Consider the following 18480-nt stretch of genomic DNA (forward strand, 5'->3'; position numbering starts at 1 on the left):
AATCAAGTTCAATGACCATTGATTAAATTAACTCCTAATAAATTTAATGACTATACTGTCAGAAATAAATAAATACCACATTTGTTTGGCAGTTTCGAGTGACTACAAATATCAATATAAACAATAACTTGTTCGCATTATCAAATTGGAGTCTGAACTTTATATCGAAATTACTTCATCTTTTAGAACGAGGGGTAAATAAAAAAAAGAAAAAAAAATCTGACAATCAAATTCACACTGGTCATAATTTTTTCTTATGCCGTAAAATATTGTGACGTCGGTAAATTTTATTCAATATATATATACAAAAATTAAGATAAAATAAATAAAAATAAAATTGGGATCCTCATCAAGGCAGGACATAGGCTCGTCTACCCCATCTATAGTTAGGGCGACTCATTAAAAAGGGAGCCCGACTATTTGTAGGTGATATTAATATGACAGCTTCCTGAGCGAAATTGTACTTGAGCTTCCAAGCAAAAAGTCAAGACATTGAGTTGGCCGATCAAAGTTCATACAAGCTGATATTCTCACATATTTGTCTCTCAGCATAAGGGCTTAAGATTTATACGGTATTGATTGTATTTCCCCATTTTCTTTTGCCTTTTGTTTTTGCCATTTTGAATTAATGAACCTACTTGAATTGCCAAAGAATAAATATACTATATTGGAATTCTTTTATAAAATTGAGATTAGTGTAATAAAACGCAGAAACCCTTTGGGGACTGTTTAAGTTATTCACAGATAGTGATCTCTGATAATGGAGAAATACTTCATTGGGGCATCTTGCATATAAACACATGGTAGGGCCACTGATTCAACTCACGATACCTTAAATCTCGAATTACTCTAACACCACCGCGGACACCGAGTCTTTATTAATAAGCGGTTCTGATGGCTGACCAGCGTGAGGGAGAGTTTCCAAGACAGCCTTTCTTCCTCTATGGGACGCCCATGTAACCAAATAAAGTCCAGCAAGAATAAGAAGTCCTCCCAAAATGCTGTTCATAAGAATGTGTGGATAAAGGGTTATCTTTGATTAAAAAAAAAAAATGAAAAACAGAAAAACTGTATGTTAGGTAAGGAGTACTGGACAGTATAATAAACAATATTTTAATTTTTTCATTTAATACTGTCCCATGCTATGTACTCATTATTAAATGAGCCACTATATAGTAGTAAAGCTGTTGATTGAATGTCGAAGAGCAGCCTTGCTGAGCAGAGCAGAGGTGCATGATAAGAATCCTCAACAGCCTTGCCGAGCAGAGCAGAGCAGAGGAGCATGATAAGAATCCTCAACATGAATAGGCTTAAAGCTAATATCTTAAACCAAAAATGAACTGATATGAATTAAGGAAATTCTAGAGTGGAACCTTCCCAAATAAATAGGGCTTCCAAGGAAAATTCCTGATAGCAGTGACGAGAAAACAGGTTGAAGCGGCATATACAACGCGACCAAGGCAGGGCCTAGAATCTTATTTGACCACGTCAAAAGCCCATAGTTCAGAGCAGATGCTACGATTCCCTATATAGAAAATTAGAAAGAAACAACGAATTCTTAAGTAATTCACTTCATTGAACACAAGTGAAGTAAATATGAACTCACTTATCAACCTACCCAAGTGCTTTAGAAGGATTCTCCACCACAAACAAGAAGATTACGAGTAAAAATGAAGAAAAAATATGAACACATATGTTGGTTCTGAAATCAGATTATATTTGACTTTTTTCTCTAACCATATGCTGTACAATAGGCACCAAGGATCCAGCATCCCACACTTCCAAACACCTTCTATCCTACCATCAGAAGTGCTATATTTTAGAATTTTAAAAAATCCCAACTTCATTTTTCTACAACCTCTTAAATGAAAGTAATAAATTCAAATTCCGGCCAGAATCAAGTTACTGCCTTCTACTAAACTGAATGGAAATGAAACAACAGAAAATAACTAATTCATCCCTCTATAGTGAGAATGTGAGATAATGTTGCAAAAAAGCCAAAAAATAGAAAATAAAAATGAATACAATTTTGGAAACAGAATTATTTATTAAAGCATACATTCTCAATTCTTTTTCTATTTGGTTTATTTTACTCATACGTGCACCAAAAATAATTTTGTTTCCACTACATTTATTATGGAATTTTGTTCTTCCGTGATTTAACAGTCAGCAACTCCACTTGTTCTTTAAAATCAAGTAGTTTCTGTTTCAGAAAAATAGAAAAAGATTTTTATAATGAACTTCCTTGCTTTTCTTAACTTACAGCATAGGACACTGCAAAGACTGCAGATTGTGTCAAAGTCCAGTCAGTGGCTTCATTTGTCATAAAGAATGCAGTCACCACCATAAACAGAACACCAAAGAAGTATGAATACGCTGTCACTGATATGCTTGCAGGATACTTGGTTAAAAGTGGAGCCTGAAACATATTTAAGAAGGGAAGGTAAAGCTCTAGAAACAACACAGTTTAGCTATTAGATCATGAAAATATACAAATAACCAAAAATGAAGTGGCAGATCTATATTCTCTTGGGCAAAATGAGAGGTGCATCATTTTAATAAATCCAAATCAACTGCTACAATCACATCCAAATTATGGTAAACTGGAAATATAGATTACAGTTTAGGTTTAAGGATTCAACAATCATTTGAAACACAAAAATTTAGGGTGCAGAAATGAAAGTTCAAAAAGGTAAAAGCATAGAAATTGAAAGTTATTCCGATGTACAGCTAGTTCAATGTTTATGAAACTGTTCAATAACACTTAAGAGAAGCAAAAGATGGAAAGGAGAAAAGGGACCTCATTAAACTGAAAGCAATGGCCTGTGGAAGGTAATGATGTAAAGAAAGAAAAACTATATAAGGTGTAACATCTTAAAAACAATACGGCATCCTTTGAAACAGGAGATTCGCTGAACCAAATAGGCCAACCAATAAATTGGACACTAGCCTGTGAAAGTCATTGTCAATGGAATATAAGAATTCACACAGTGAACATTGACCTAAAAGCTCAGTAATCTCTACCCTAAACTGAAAATGAAAGAAGCTTGTTAAATTTAACTCAACTAGCAATTCAACAAAACAGGCTTGATGAGTTTCAATCAGTAAAAAGATAGTTTTGCCTGACCAAATCATCAAAAATTACAAAAGGGTGACATTTTATAAGGATTTGGGGTCAATTTTGCATCAAACTAAAGTAGAAAGACTGTTCTGTTTGAAGGTCTCATTATCTATTCAGCACTGGATATCATCTTTGATGAGTTGGATAACATATTTGTTTTTCAAAGGAATAGATTCGCAGAAGGTTATGAACTTCAAGATCTATACGAATTACCTGAATGGCAAGATAAACTGCCATGCACATGCAGTTCCCAATTAAGCATAAAACGCCAATTTGCCAATCATCAATTTTTACTTCTAGAAAACTACTAAATAACAACCCAACAGGTTCAGGCAGATCCTTGGCAGTAAGTTCAATTTGCGCTGTAAATTCGGATTCCTTATATCCAAACAAGGCAGGACCACGGAATACAGCCATCAGAATAGCACCAGTAATACACACAAGAGTACCTACTACCTTAGCATGACCATCAATTCTTCGCAAATTCACTTTTTCTGTACTGCAAAAAGAATAAATATGCATCTAAATCTCATGTACACGAGAAGGCGCTCCCATGCACGAGGGTAGGGTGAGATGATACACAGAGAGAGAGAGAGAGAGAGTAGAATGACCCCATTATCACAGCCAATATGAATGTAAAGACGGGAATAGCAGGCTGAATAGCTGCAGCATAACTCGCATTTGTGTATCCAAGGCCAATAAGAAACAAAAGCTGGTTCCCGAAAATCCTATTCCAATTCCAAGGAAAAGAAAAAGGCCGAAGATAAATAAGCAGCATTGCAGTATCCAAGTATATAACATAAAAAGCACTGGAGATATTGAACATACCCACTTAAACCAAGAAGGATGAATGTGAGTACAATGCGTGTATTCAGAGGTGGTCTTAGCCCTCTGCAAAATATGAACTAGAAGATTAGTAAGTGCTACACTATTTATTACAGTACCTAGCAGTACAGCTCATGAAAATACCTTAGAATGGAGGTTGTTTACTCCATAGCCCTAATTGTTTCATTATTTTTAGATGTTCCTTAAAAGTTGAAAAATTAAGAAATATCAATCAGCATGGAGAAATTTGTTAGGAATGAGCTGTGAAGCAGTTGCTGCTTTGTGTAATAAACTAACTTTTCAATGATATTTATTTTTATAATTCCTAAGCAGGCGATTGCACATTGTGCATTTGATGATTGAGTGCCCAGAGAAAGGTTGGTAGATTGACTATACAAATCACGATTTTTTTGTAACGTTTATTGGTTGTTCACAATATCAGGGAAGCTTACTAAAGATTGAAGTGTTTACACTTCAACCTGTATGGATAGAGTAAATTAAGAGCATGTTTGAGCCCCATTTTCTCAACAAAATACATTTTGGAATAGTATTTCGACGGAGAATGTGTGGTGAAAAAAATGAGAAAAAGTTTTGGGTTTGCATGTAATATTATTTTACTGAAGAATGTGCGGTTGAAAATAAGAGAGAAAAATATATTTTGAAAATAATGAGGGCAAAACAAGGGCTAAATAAGATGCTAAAATGAGATACTTTTAAGTTTCTATTTCATTGAACTAGTTCTAGATATAAAGCCTTTCTTAGAAAAAAGTATAACTCAGATTTATTTCCTCCAAGCTATTCCATTATATATATAGTCAATTGTTAAAAAAAGAAAAAATAAATAAAAAGTCAAATCATATTATTAATTATTTGGACTCATTAACGAGTTAGATTATACAGTTGGTCAATATTCTCCATAAATCGACACAACAAGCTTTATCAAAGCCATCATGTTCAATTCATAGCTGCATCTATTAGACTATCCAATACAACTAGATGTTTCACAACCACAACAGATCATGTTTATTTTGGTTTACGTCTCACATCTAATAAGTTTCATTTGGATCGCATCATTGTTTTAAACTAGAGATTTTTTAAGCCTAAGCAAGATATATCACACTCACCTAACTCGCATTTTCCTTGGTTTATCTTCAATCAGTAGCACCTCCATTTGTTGACTTATTATCTGATTCTAGTAGGGTCGCATATCCATTTGAACATCCTCATTTGTACTTCATTTTATGGACATTTAGTCACTTTAACAACCCAACACTCAGCATCATAGATTATAGTAGGTCCAATCAGGAGTTAGTTAATGCCGTCAATAACTTAGATAATTATTTTTCATTCTCAATATCAATACCGCGAAATTTCTTAAAGTTACATGATTTATTTTATCGGTTGCAATCATAAAATTCACGTGTGTGATGATTCTAAAATATGGATTTTTGTTGGACACGTACAAAACACATTTATGTTGAAATTCTGCCATTTTAATTTCCTGATCTGAAGAAATTGCATTTCCAGTAATTTTGTATTTTCCCTTTTATGCATTCGGTCCTTGATTATAGTGATTTGATTTATCCTAGAATTATACTAGACATATTAGGTAGGAGGCTAGGAGCTATCATTGACCATAGAATTAGGCTTAAACTGAATATATAGTTTCATAGAATAGATTATTACTTGTCTACATAAATCTATGTAATTTCACTTTTTCATTATTAATATAGAATCAAATTGTTCTACATGGTATTGGTATCGGAGTTAACCTAGAATTCCTGGGAGTTCGTTTTCTAGTGACCTCCATGGCCCTTTACAGTCACCACAATTTCCATTGGTGGCTCTATCAATTAGTCGATCAATCATAGGGAAGCCTGTCACTATTGCCAGTCTTCAAAAACCTCATATTTCTGCTGTGTTAGGTTTGTGTCAAGGGCTTCTTTCAATCAAATGGAAAACTACATTTTCCACTAGTTCCTATGTTCAGTCAAGTGATATTTCTAAAGGTTTAAGTGTTTTTCCAATTTGTTATTCTAACCACAAGGCTGGATCTTCCTGTTTCTTCTCAATTTATAAGCATTCCACAAAATCTCATCCACTATGATCGGACTCAACATGTGGAGATTGACCGACACTTCATAAAAAAAGATAACTAATGGAGAGATTTGTATTCCTTATATTGCTTCAAGAAATCAACTTACGAATACCCTTACTAAAGGGTGTCAAGCACCTTCTTTCAGTCCATTTTAAGTGAGCATGGAATGAAAAACATTTTCGAGATGGCTTGAGAGGGATCGTTGAAATTTGGCATATTAATTTCCTATCTAAAGAAATTGCATTTCCAGTAATTTTGCATTTGGCCCTTGATAGTAGTGATTTGATTTATCCTAGAATTATTAGATTGAATGGATAGTTTCATAAAATAGATTATTACTTGTGTATATAAACCTATGTAATCTCAATTGTTCATTATCAATATAGAATCAAACTGTTCTACAATTTAATTATTTTTTCAAATACTGATACATCTTGGTGATCGTGGATACCACTTAAGGCTGGGATGGTGATATATAATCTAAGTTGGTAGTCTTTAATTATATTGTTTCACTATGATTTCCAAAGAATCCTATGAAAAATATACGATTTATGAGAATTATCGGAATAGGAAAGTGCAACTACTCATCAATTCCTAGGAGCTGGGATCATTCTAAGTTTTAAGGTCCCCGTCCAAGGAACCTGTTGTTCGTTATTCTTACTTGCATAATAGTGAAAAATTTATGAACTTAACTAATACTTGAAAGTTTGAAATTGCAAATTAAATTAAGATCATGGATGCTCAAAATGAGAAAACCAAATATTAATTCGATAAAGATTGGAATCATTGTAAGTATTATTCATCCCAATCTTGAGCCAAAGAGGCAATACTCAGGCAACGCAGTTAGGCTGTTGAGATTAACTTGGTCCAACCAAATATGGAAGCCAGCAAAACACCAAGGCACTATGTTCTATCAAAGACCAACAACAACATCATACAGCTTACTGAAATTATTTTAGTAACTAACTTGATTGTAGGATTGAAATTGACCAGGACCACTACTGACAGATGTTTTACAGATTTTGGGGATTTCACTTGATTAAGAATCTCAACAAAAGCAAACTAAAAATGGTAATGTTGACCTCCAAACTTATGAACTAGATTTTTTCATGAAACTTTGTGTCAAAGAATGATGAATAAATTAAGGTTTACACACATCCCCAAGAGAGAGGGATGAGGGGCTGACCTCTCGCGAAAATAGGCGACGGGAGCGAGGATAGAGAGGGCTACGAGGTCCCGGAAGAGACAGAAAACGAGCTGATTAACGCCTCCGTTGAGTGCGACTTTAGTGATAACATGGTAACCTCCATAGAACACCATCACCATCGCTGAAGCCAAATGGGCTCTCCATTCATTTGAACTTGCCATCTTCTTGATAAGAGTAATCTCCTCCAATTCTTACATACGAGAGGATGGTTCGAGTGTAAATTGAGAAAAAGGCCAGAAACTAGTTTTTATCCATTTGTTTCTGAATTGGGAGGGTTTCGTTTGTTAACAGAGAAGAGGAAGACCGACTGTTTACCAAAACGAGTTTTTAAATGGCTTATTGCGCAAAACGCTCCAAAGCGTTCTCCTATTTCAAATTTAAATAAAACAAAAAATAATAATAATAAAGAGATTAATTGCCACTATACTCCGAAATTTTTCAAAATGTTCAAATGACTCCCAAATAAATTATTAAGAAATTCAGAAATAAAATAAAATCTATCTCACTCCACCAAACAATTTCCATCAATATAATCCAAATCAATACTCCAACAATCTAAGTCGATACTACATTATACTCCAAAACAATAAACAATTTTCAAAAAATCGAAATTCCTAAAAATTTCAAGAATTAAAGTTTCAAACCAAACCCGAAGATTGGGTTTGAAACATTTGGACGTTTTGCATATTAAAGACCAAACGTGAAAATATTTTGTGCTAATAAGCCTTTTTAAACACATAGCCAAGACTGTGGCCTTTTTTTTCTTTTTCTTTTTTTTTGCTAGCTAGTTTTTAAATTTTATCCTACCATTGCCGAAATTTATAAATTATTTATTAAAAAATAATTAAAATACATTTTCTTATTTATTTATTTTTACCAATGATCGATGGCAATTTTAATTAATTAAAGCATATTGACATTAAAATGAAATAAGAAAAATAGTTCCATAGACGCATCATATCACACATTCTTAGGTCAAGATTTTGTCGGTCGGATCATGAATTTTACCGGTTTTGGTAATGATTACAGACGAAATAGTCAAATGAAAATATAAATATAAATTAAATGATTTGATCAAAACAAATTTATACACGGATGGCATTCTAACATATGATTTATTATTTATATAGGATAAATACAAAAAAGTTAGCTTATAGGATTAAACGAAAAGTTATTTTATAAGATAAATACAAATGTCATTTCCAATGATTGCATTAGGATTAGTATTTTATTGTCAAATACAACTTATTTCTCAGTATTGATTCGAGTTTATAATATATTCAATTTCCATCAAACTCAAAATCCTCATCACTCACATGTATGTCATGTAACTACAACTTTCAGGTATAGCAACTCCAAAATCGTGCATATAAAAAATTTCTTTTAAGTCCATGTCTACCAAAAAACATAATAGAAGAATCCATAAAAAATAACAATAGGTGCTTTACTTCGGACTTGTTTGGCACAGCTTTCGAAAAATCAAAAGCTACTTCTAAAGATAATAAACTACTTTTGAATATATTTGGACAATTTTTTAAAAATACTTAGTCTAACTAGTGAAGTGTTTAAATGAAACTAGCTTAAAAAAACTTCATCATAAAGTTCTTCTACAAGAAGCACACACATAAGGACCAGCCAAATGGACCCTAAAACTACTATAGGCCGTTTGGCATGATTTTTGAAAAGTCACCCAAAGTAACTTTTTAAGTTCATTTGGCTAATTTTATGAATATGAAGAAAGCAATTTAGCAAAATTTGTGTGTTGTACTTTCCACAGAATGACAGAATGTAAACACACAAGTAGTTGGACAATAAGAATCTGTTTGATTGCAAAGATAAAATTTAGGTGGAAAAAAATAAATTCCAAGGAATTGAATTACCTAAAAATTATTTTCCTGAAAATTGTAAATTATTGTATTTGATTGGTATAATTTTTCACGTGAAAAATATTGAAGTAAAAGTGTTTTTTTGGCGTTCGTTTGACTTTGTTTTACATGAAAATTATCAATTTAAGGAATATCTACTTCTACCATTGTTTCTAGAATTTGTTTCCATTGTCAACCAAAAAAAAAGGAAAAAAAAAGATCAAAAAATCACCTATGTTTTGGTGTTCGTTTGACTTTGTTTTACATGAAAATTGTCAATTTCAGGGATATTTTCTTTTACAAATGTTCCTAGAATTTGTTCTCATTGCCAACAATTAAAAAAAAAACCAAAAAAAAAAAGGTAGAAAATCAAAAACCACCTACTCTCTAAAAAAATAAAAGGTGGAAAATTACGCTTTAAGGTGTTGTACCTAAAAATTCATGGAAAATCAATTCCATGAAAAATTTTGTCAATCAAATAGGCCAAAAGTGAAAGTTGGAATTCGAATTCCAAGTTCCATGGAAAATTTCGTGCAATCAAACGGAGCCTAAGTTCATCAAAATTTAATGTGCAGGCAAGGGAAATAAATATGGCAAATGTTCCTGCACCCTCAGCACAGCCATAGAATAATTTCATCCACTATCAACATAGCATGCACCAAAAATCGAAAGGAGGTAAGAAACTTAAAGGCCTTGATGTAACATATACATATCCAAGTTCTTACATAAATTTGAGGTCACTGTAATCAAAGTTAGGCGAAAAACTTCCTAGTCACATCTAAGTCAATCCACGATTTTTGGTGTAGAGGTCGAAGAACCTGAGAAAATGTGTCCTATCCGGTATGTGATCCTGTTGAGAGACGAATCTTTATTACTAAACGGCTCTGATGGCCAAGATGGAACTCCAGCAGCTTGTTTCTCTCTATTGGATGCCCAAGTAACCATATATAGCCCAGCTATAATAAGAATTCCTCCCAAAATGCTGTTCACAATAATAAGTTGACAAGGGTGGGTTATCTTTGATGCCCCAAAATAAAACATTGCTTAAACTGAATTGATTAGCACCTCAAATCAAAAATGAAATTGGAGTTTTTAAAGAGTATAACCTTCCAAAATAAATAGGGCTTCCAAGAAAAATTCTTGATAGGAAAGCCGATAAAGCAGGTTGCAGCGGCATATACAAAGCAACCAAGGCAGGGCCAAGAACCTTATTTGACCATGTCAAAAGTCCAGAGTTCAGAGCAGATGCTACAATTCCCTGTAAGGAAATGCTTAAGTAATTCAATTAATTGAACGCAAGGGACGTAAATATCAAGTCATTTATCAACACCCCCCCGGTGCTTTTGAAGGAGCTCCGATCACCAAACGAGAAGATCACAAACAAAATTCGAAAAATGAAAATACAGAAAATAGTGTTGGTTCCAAAGTCAGATTATATTTAATATTTTCTAAAACCAGATGTAGAACAATAAGCACCAAGGATCTAGCCCCCACACTTAGAAACACCGTCAACTTCTAGATTGTCTCCTTCAATGCTATAACTCCAAATACCAACTAAACATAAAAGACGAAAACCAAAATGCCAACTAGCAGAAGAGCTCAAGACTCGTACTGTTGAAGATGAGATATAAATGAATACGTGTAGCCCCACCCTAAGAGCTAAAGTTATTAGATGAGACAGTCAACACACAAACTCTATAGAAAAAATTCCATTCTACTGTATTGCTAAATCTATTGTTGAATCTAAAGCAACTAGGTCCTTAGCAACTCCCACAAACCAAGTTAGTTTCCTGCTACTCCTCCCTCTTCTATCCTGCTCTGTCCTTTTTAATGTGCATTTGTACATGTGCGCGTAAAAAGCTGGCATTAATTTTTTACAGTATCATGAACAATTATGGAAAAGAAATAGCAAATGATTGGGAAGATGTTATTTTATTAATCAAAACAAAACTACAAATTAACAGACAAATCACATGATAGTTTTTTTTCGCTTTTTCCTTGACTTCAGTGATCCAAAAACAGAAGTTTATTTTAGTAGAATAATACTAATATAATATCACTAAACAAAAAAAGAGTAAGGAGCAGAAAGTCTTGATCAAGCAAGGAATTAATTATGTTCATGGCATGATTGTTTACTACACGTATGCTAATTTTAAATTATGGGGGGCTTCTAGTAACACTCCAAAATCTCTGTTAAATCGCCTTGTTTCAACACCCACCACCCAAAGCAAAACTTATCTAAGCCCCAGTTTTGTTTAGTTAAAAATCAGATTTTTATTAAATTTTGATCAAAGTTGATGAAATGTATGGTTATAAAGTTGATAAAAATTGTAAGTCCCATGAAATGTGTCGTAGAATGAGTTTGAAAAAAAAAAAAAAAAAAGTGTTCTAGAAAAATGGGGACCAAACAGGGGCTAAGTTGTTCCATACACCCCCATTATTCAAGAACTACCTCCAAATATTCTCCTCGTACTCTCAACCCCATCACCACCTTTTACAGCCACCACAACCTCCACTTAATATTTTTTAGACCCTCTCAAACAAAATATATTCAAATTTTCTGCAAAAAGGAAAGAAAAAAGAAAAATGATTTTGTAAATATGGAAAAAAATGCTCTCAAGCTGTCTGAATAGGATAATGAAATCAACTTATATGGATACCTGAATGATTCGAGGTTTCAAAAGGAAACCGCTGGTAAGATACAGTATTCCGTTTTAATTATTGACATCTCACCTTCTTTTCTGTTAACAAATAATTTAACAGTCATCGAGTAAGACGTAGAAACTTCTAGTCTCTCTAAAGAATGATTGAAGAGATCCTTGAATCTCTAGTTCTTTATTTTAATTTTCAATGTTAAAAAGGTTCTGGAATTTTTTTTTCCTAGAATTTAGAATTTTTTTTTAGATTTACAACCAGAAAGCAATATACTAATTATGATCAGACATTTGCATCAATAAGCTTTTTAACTGTAAAAAATTGATATAATAATCTTGATTTATGTTCAGATCGCCAGATGCTTCTTAACATTTGAACTAGTCATATCATTTACCATAATTTATGTTCAAACCACCTTAATTTCTAAATTGATTAACATATATTCTCATTTCTTAATTTATATGGTTTTGTATGCTAGCAAATTCACTTTAAAATCCTCTCCTTTCCACTACATTGATTGTGTAATTTTGCTCTTTAGCGATTGAACATCCAACTCCACTGTTTATTCTTCTTCAACAAATCAAGTAGTTTCTGTTTCAGAAAAATAGCAATTTTTTATAGTAGTCTCCCATGGTTTTCTTGCCACGGTATGAAAACAAAAATAAAATATAAGTAACTTACAGCATAGGACACTGCAAAAGCCTCAGATTGTGTCAAATTCCAGTCAGTGGATTCATTCGTCATAAAGAATGCAGTCACCACCATAAAGAATACACCAAAGAAGTATGAATATGCTGTCACCGATATGCTTGCAGGATACTGGGCTAAAACTGGAGCCTGAAACATATGTAAGAAGGGAAGGTAAAACTTTACAAACAACACAAATCAGCTATATCTCATAAAAATATATAGATAATGAAAAATGAAGTGGCACACCTATATTGTCATGAAGAAAATTAGAGTTCTGCATCATTTGTCTGAAGGAAATCCAATTATCCAAATACACTACTAGAAATACAGCCAAATCATGGTAAACCAGAAATGCGAATTTTAACTGGGGTTTATAGAATCAATGATCATTTGAAACACAATAGTATAGGGAATTGAAAAGAAAGTTATGAAAATGTAAAAGCATAGAAATTGAGGGATATTCCAGTATGTGAAAGTTTATTAAATGAGAGCTACTGCAACGTTTATGAAATTGTTTAATCACACTTCAAAGAAGACTAAGCCAATGATGTGAAGAAAGAACAACTATTGATATATGGTGTACATTTTAAAAACAAAATGAATCCCTAGAAATAGGAAGTTGGACAGACCAAATTGGTTAACCAATAAATCAAACAATATGTCCAGCTGACTGTAACACATGCATGTAAAAATCATTGTCCATGAAATATGAACCCAAAATGTGTGTGTTAACCTACATGCTCATGTAAGCTTTACATGAAACAGAAGCTAGGCAAATTTCAACTCAGCTAACTATTCATTACCTGAATGGATAGACAAGCTGCCATGCACATGCAGTTCCCAAATAAGCATAAAACACCAAGATGCCAATTATCAATCCCTAATTCCAGAAAACTAGACAATAACCATCCAACAGGCTCAGGCTGACCCTTGGCAATTATTTCACTTTGCCCTGCAAATTCTGATTCCTTGTTTCCAAAAACGGCAGGACCACGGAACATAGCCATTAGAATGGCACCACAAATACACACAAGAGTGCCTCCTAACTTAGCTTGGCCTTCAGTTCTTCGCAAATTCACTGTTTCTGTACTGCATAAAAGAATAAATATATGTGACATTGAACAGTGATAATATAAGTGGATTACGGATATATACACATAAACGAAATGGATATGAATCTGAGTATCATATATGTGAAGAAGCCCAAACGCACAACGAGCATACACAGAGGAGGATAGGGTGAGATAAAACGGAGTTCGCATGTGTGTGTGAAGGAGAGAGAGAGAGAGAGAGAGAGTAGACTGACCCCATTATCACAGCCAATGCAAATGTAAAGACTGGAATAGCAGGCTGAATGGCTGCAGCATAACTCGGATTTGTGTAGTCCAAACCAATAAGAAACAAAAGTTGATTTCCAAATATCCTATTCAATTACCAAGGAAAAGGAAAAAGATGAAGATAAATCAGTAGAACTGCAGTACTAAAAAATATAAGCATAAAAAGCATTGGAGATTTAAAGTTACCCAGTCAAACCAAGAAAGAAGAATGAGATAACAAGGCGTCTATTCAGAGGCGGTCTTAGCCTTCTGCAAAATAAGAAATAGAAGATTAGTAAGTGATGCACAATATAAAACACCACCTGAAAGTACAGCTAAAGAAACTTCAGAATGAAAAATTCTTTATGAATGAGCCACGAAATTAGTCACTGACAGAAGAAACATATAATGATTTTTAAGTAACATTATCAGTTGTTCATTAGGCAGTAAAATGAGATTTTGGGATTAAGGTTCTAGCATGGAACACATTGAACAGGGCCCAGAGATAAAGACTTTCTTGAAAATACTATAACTAAGATTGATTTCCTCCCATTGACTATATTTATGTCTGTGAATGGTAAAAAAATCGGATTATAAATTTTAATGATGTTGACAAATTAAAGCATCCAATATTATTGTTGTTCAATGTCCTCAATAATACAATAAACTAAGCCATATTTTTTGGCACCCATTTGATGTTTCACAGCATATACTAGACTACCCAATATAACCAGATCTTTCAAAATCACAAGAACAGACCATATTTATTTAGGTCTACATGTCCAAAAGTTCCACTAAGATCATATCGTTCTTTTGAAATGAAGCTTCTCAGACCTATGCAAGATATGTTGCAACAATCCAAGTCGTTTTACCCTAAGTTTATCCTCAATCAATGTCAACTCTACTGGTAGGCCTATAATCTCATTTGTTTTAGTATGGCTATAAATCAATCTTAGCATCATCCTCCCACTCCATCTTATTCACATGTAATTATTCGATTGTCATAAAGCATAATACATTTAATGAATACGTTGCTGCCTTTTAACTATATAGTAGTTGTTCGAGATCCTTGCTAGTTTTATACGATCATGGAAATGCATATTCTCGAAATACGCCATCATATTTCTATATGATATTCCTGCGAGGTAGTTTATTGGGTGTCATCATAAAATCCACGTGAGTGGAAATTTTAACAGATGGAGTCTTATTCAATAAATATGAAACTCATTTATATAAAAGAGATTTCAAATATAGAGACGTCCTGATGATCATGGTTAAATTTATGATTTAAGGAAGGAAGAGGCGTCCATATATAATTTAAGAAGTTGTTAGTATTTAATCCTCTAAATTGCAAATCCCAAATATCAACTGACACTGAGGGCCGACACATAATGATTAGTTGGTTAAAAGTTAAAACAAAATTTAAAAATTATTTCTTAATTTATAAATTTAGAAGCATCCTATAGAGAATATATGATTAATAAGAATTTTCTCAATGTCCTCTTTCAAGGTACCTATTATTCATTATTCTTAATTGCATATTGATGAATTTATTAAATTAACTAATACGTGATATTTTGAAATTGATTCAAACTAAGTAAAAGATAATCTTAATTGGATTAAGATGAACTTATTATAAGTATCACTAATCCCAGGTCAAGAAAGAAGAACTTGGTTCAACAAACTAAGAGCATGTTTGATCGGCTTTATTTTCTATGGAAAATGTCATTTTTCCACCTAAATTCCTACTTTTAAGGTGTGTGATTGATAATTTTTTGATGAAAAATATTTTTCTGGTTATGTAACCATATTTTTCTCAAAAACAAGGAAAATATTTTTTTTAGGGAAGGGTTATTTTTATTTTCCAAGTAATTCACTCTCTCTTTCTCTTTCATCTATCATCTCTCTCATCTATCCACCAATAAAAAATGAACAAGTATAATATTTTCTAGGTTGAAAACTATATCAATCAAACATATTTAATTAATTATTTTCATTCCATGCAAATTTCATGCTCGCAATCAAACCACCTAAGTTCCGTCAGAGACCAACACAGCTCTACCTAGAATTTCTGAGATGCTAATAAAGCATGTCAGACAATCAACAGTGAGAATGGTCCATCTAAAACGTTGGAAGATGCCACACCTAACCAGACGGCGCCAGTTATTATACTACACCTACATTAATTTCATTAGTCTGCAAAAAATATTCTCATTGGAACCATAAATATTCTCATTGGAACCATAACTAACTTCATCGCATATCTGAAATCCCCCACCCTTATCTCACTTATAGAATCTCGCTACAGACTGTTGTTTGCAAATTTGTCACATTTCCAGGATCGAGATGTTAAAATTAAAACTTTATTAAGAATCTTGATAAATTCACACTTAAATTTGGTAAAATTGACAAATATTTGTAATGTAGCTCACAAATAACTATAACCATTTTGGAATAGCCAAACTTTACACATAAAAACAGATATATGCATAAACACAGGGATCTAGACACATATTTTTCTCGTTCTCAGGATCGAGATGTTAACATAAACACATGATTAAGAATCTCGAGAAAACCACACTTAAATTTAGCAAAAATAATCTAGCCCTAAATTAGTGGTATAGAAATAATCAATGCCAAGAAGTCTGTCCCCATTTTGGAATAGCCAAACTTATATACACATACACATAAATACGTATAAACACAGAGATCTAGACATGCACGCACGCACGCACCCCGAAAGAGGGAAATGGAGGACTGACTTTTCGCGTACATACGCCACAGGAGCGAGAATCGAAAGGGCAAGGAGGTCTCGTAAAACACAGAAAACAAGCTGATTCACCCCCACATTGAGTGCAACTTTGGTGATAACATGGTAACCTCCATTGAACACCTGCACCATGGCCATCGCCATATGTGCTCTCCGTACATTATTTCCAATTAAACTCACTGTAAATGCTGCTGCCATCTTCTTCATAACAGTAATTTCATCCCAATATTGCCTATATTTGCATAATTTGTGTATGTATAGCTTGGGACGGCGGAATGGGGGGTGAAAGGATGGACGGTGTGAAGTGGGGCTGTGCGATTCGTGTTGTTTAAGGAAGACAATTATAGTGATACGGAGGATTTTCACGTGATTTTCACGTTTTTGTGATGACTTCGGGAGTGTTGAAAGGGGAGAAGAGACCAACTATTCACCAGAGTGTTGCACCCGACAAACCCGTGCAGGGGATCTAATACGAGAGGAATTGACACAAATAGCACTAAATCTAATACTAAGATTTTAATGAATTTTAAATATTTCCATTTTATAAACAGAATTCCACATATTATATAAAATCTTAATAGAATCCTATATTATAAATTTTATGAATTTCATAAGATTTTAGTCAAATTCTAATTTATTGAAAATTAATAATTTCATCATTTATTGAAATTTCATAATCTTGTCATTTAAAATAATTGATTTTGTCAATCAAATAAATCAAACAAATAACTATAAACAAACTAAAAAGCACTTCATTTTATTATCAAAAAAATAAAATTACAATCTACAAAATCAAGAAAATAAATATCAACAATCTTCATTATCATGTCAAGTATTAGGCACAAAATATGCACTAAATAATAAATATTTTATAATTAAAAACATGTGTAATTAGTGAATAGAGTTTTAAAAGTAGAATTGACTAATTACTTCATTTGGAATATTAATTCGACTCCAAATTCTAATTTAATCGAGAACTCAAATCTACTTTCCTTTTTCCTCGATTAAATGAGATATTTCGTTATTATTTATTTATTTCTATCAATTTATTTAATTTTCTTCAATGCAATAAGTAATTTTGAATTTTTATTTATGAAACTGAAATCCATTGAAATCTAGTGAGTCAGGCTAGAATTTGTATGGAGACAAATTTATAAAATAGTTAAACCATTGACCGCTCACATTTTTTATTTTTTGCCCATAACGTGGCTCAAACGAGGGCTTTATTCAATTTTCTTGTAACATAAGAAACAGTTGAATTATGAAAAGTAAAACAAACATTTATAATATATTAAATATCACATTAAGTGAGAATTATTTTTTGGACGATTATAGTCCTACTATAATTCAATTATTATAATAATAACTTACGTTTCGTTTTTCAATATGTATTTAATTTATTTTACCATTTAGTTACCATTGATGTATATGTACATTTCACAGATTCATTACACCTATTTGTTTTCATTAATGTATGAATTCCCTATTATTAATTTTCTATTAATTAAAATTCTCATTCATTCATTTAATTAATATTCATCATTATTTATGTCTTTCATTGTTATTAATTCTAATTATAAGTTAATTAAAATTTCAGATTGCATTTCATTATTACATTCATGTATACTAATTAATATTCAACTTTACATAGTTGAAAATTAAATAAATGATTTAACATTCATTATCACGTATATATTTTCTGGTATTAATTTTAAATTAATTAACATTCACACATATTCAAATATTACTTTTACAGTATATATAAAAAAATTTGTAATGAAACGAAAATTTACTACTGACAAAAGATATGTGCTTATGTGACATTGATAAGACAAATACGTGACACTTATGAGGCACAAATATGGTATATGGGTAACTTTAATGTGTCAATGTTGGACATGTAACAGTAGCAATTCGAAAGATATCCAAAATC

At 32.5% G+C, this 18480-nt stretch overlaps 2 protein-coding genes across 2 annotated transcripts; both read right to left on the bottom strand.

Annotated features, from left to right (window-relative positions):
* Positions 1–654: 654 nt before the first annotated feature.
* On the bottom strand, positions 655–7596 carry LOC111377166 (WAT1-related protein At4g19185-like). The gene is made up of 7 exons (XM_023000221.1): positions 7231–7596; positions 3950–4012; positions 3733–3849; positions 3335–3620; positions 2264–2419; positions 1374–1525; positions 655–1001 (listed from the first exon to the last, which is right to left on the bottom strand). Exons 1-7 carry the CDS (start codon positions 7410–7412, stop codon positions 845–847), a joined length of 1113 nt encoding a protein of 370 aa, XP_022855989.1. The 5' UTR covers positions 7413–7596; the 3' UTR covers positions 655–844.
* Positions 7597–9705: 2109 nt separating this feature from the next.
* Positions 9706–16988, bottom strand: LOC111377165 (WAT1-related protein At4g19185-like). The gene is made up of 7 exons (XM_023000220.1): positions 16540–16988; positions 13985–14047; positions 13768–13884; positions 13265–13550; positions 12453–12608; positions 10223–10374; positions 9706–10098 (listed from the first exon to the last, which is right to left on the bottom strand). The coding sequence occupies exons 1-7, from the start codon at positions 16752–16754 to the stop codon at positions 9900–9902; spliced, it is 1188 nt and encodes a 395-aa protein (XP_022855988.1). The 5' UTR covers positions 16755–16988; the 3' UTR covers positions 9706–9899.
* Between the last annotated feature and the right edge of the window lie 1492 nt (positions 16989–18480).

This window comes from Olea europaea, unplaced genomic scaffold (genome assembly GCF_002742605.1).
Source record: "Olea europaea var. sylvestris unplaced genomic scaffold, O_europaea_v1 scaffold1616, whole genome shotgun sequence".
In the NCBI taxonomy this organism is placed as follows: domain Eukaryota; kingdom Viridiplantae; phylum Streptophyta; class Magnoliopsida; order Lamiales; family Oleaceae; genus Olea; species Olea europaea.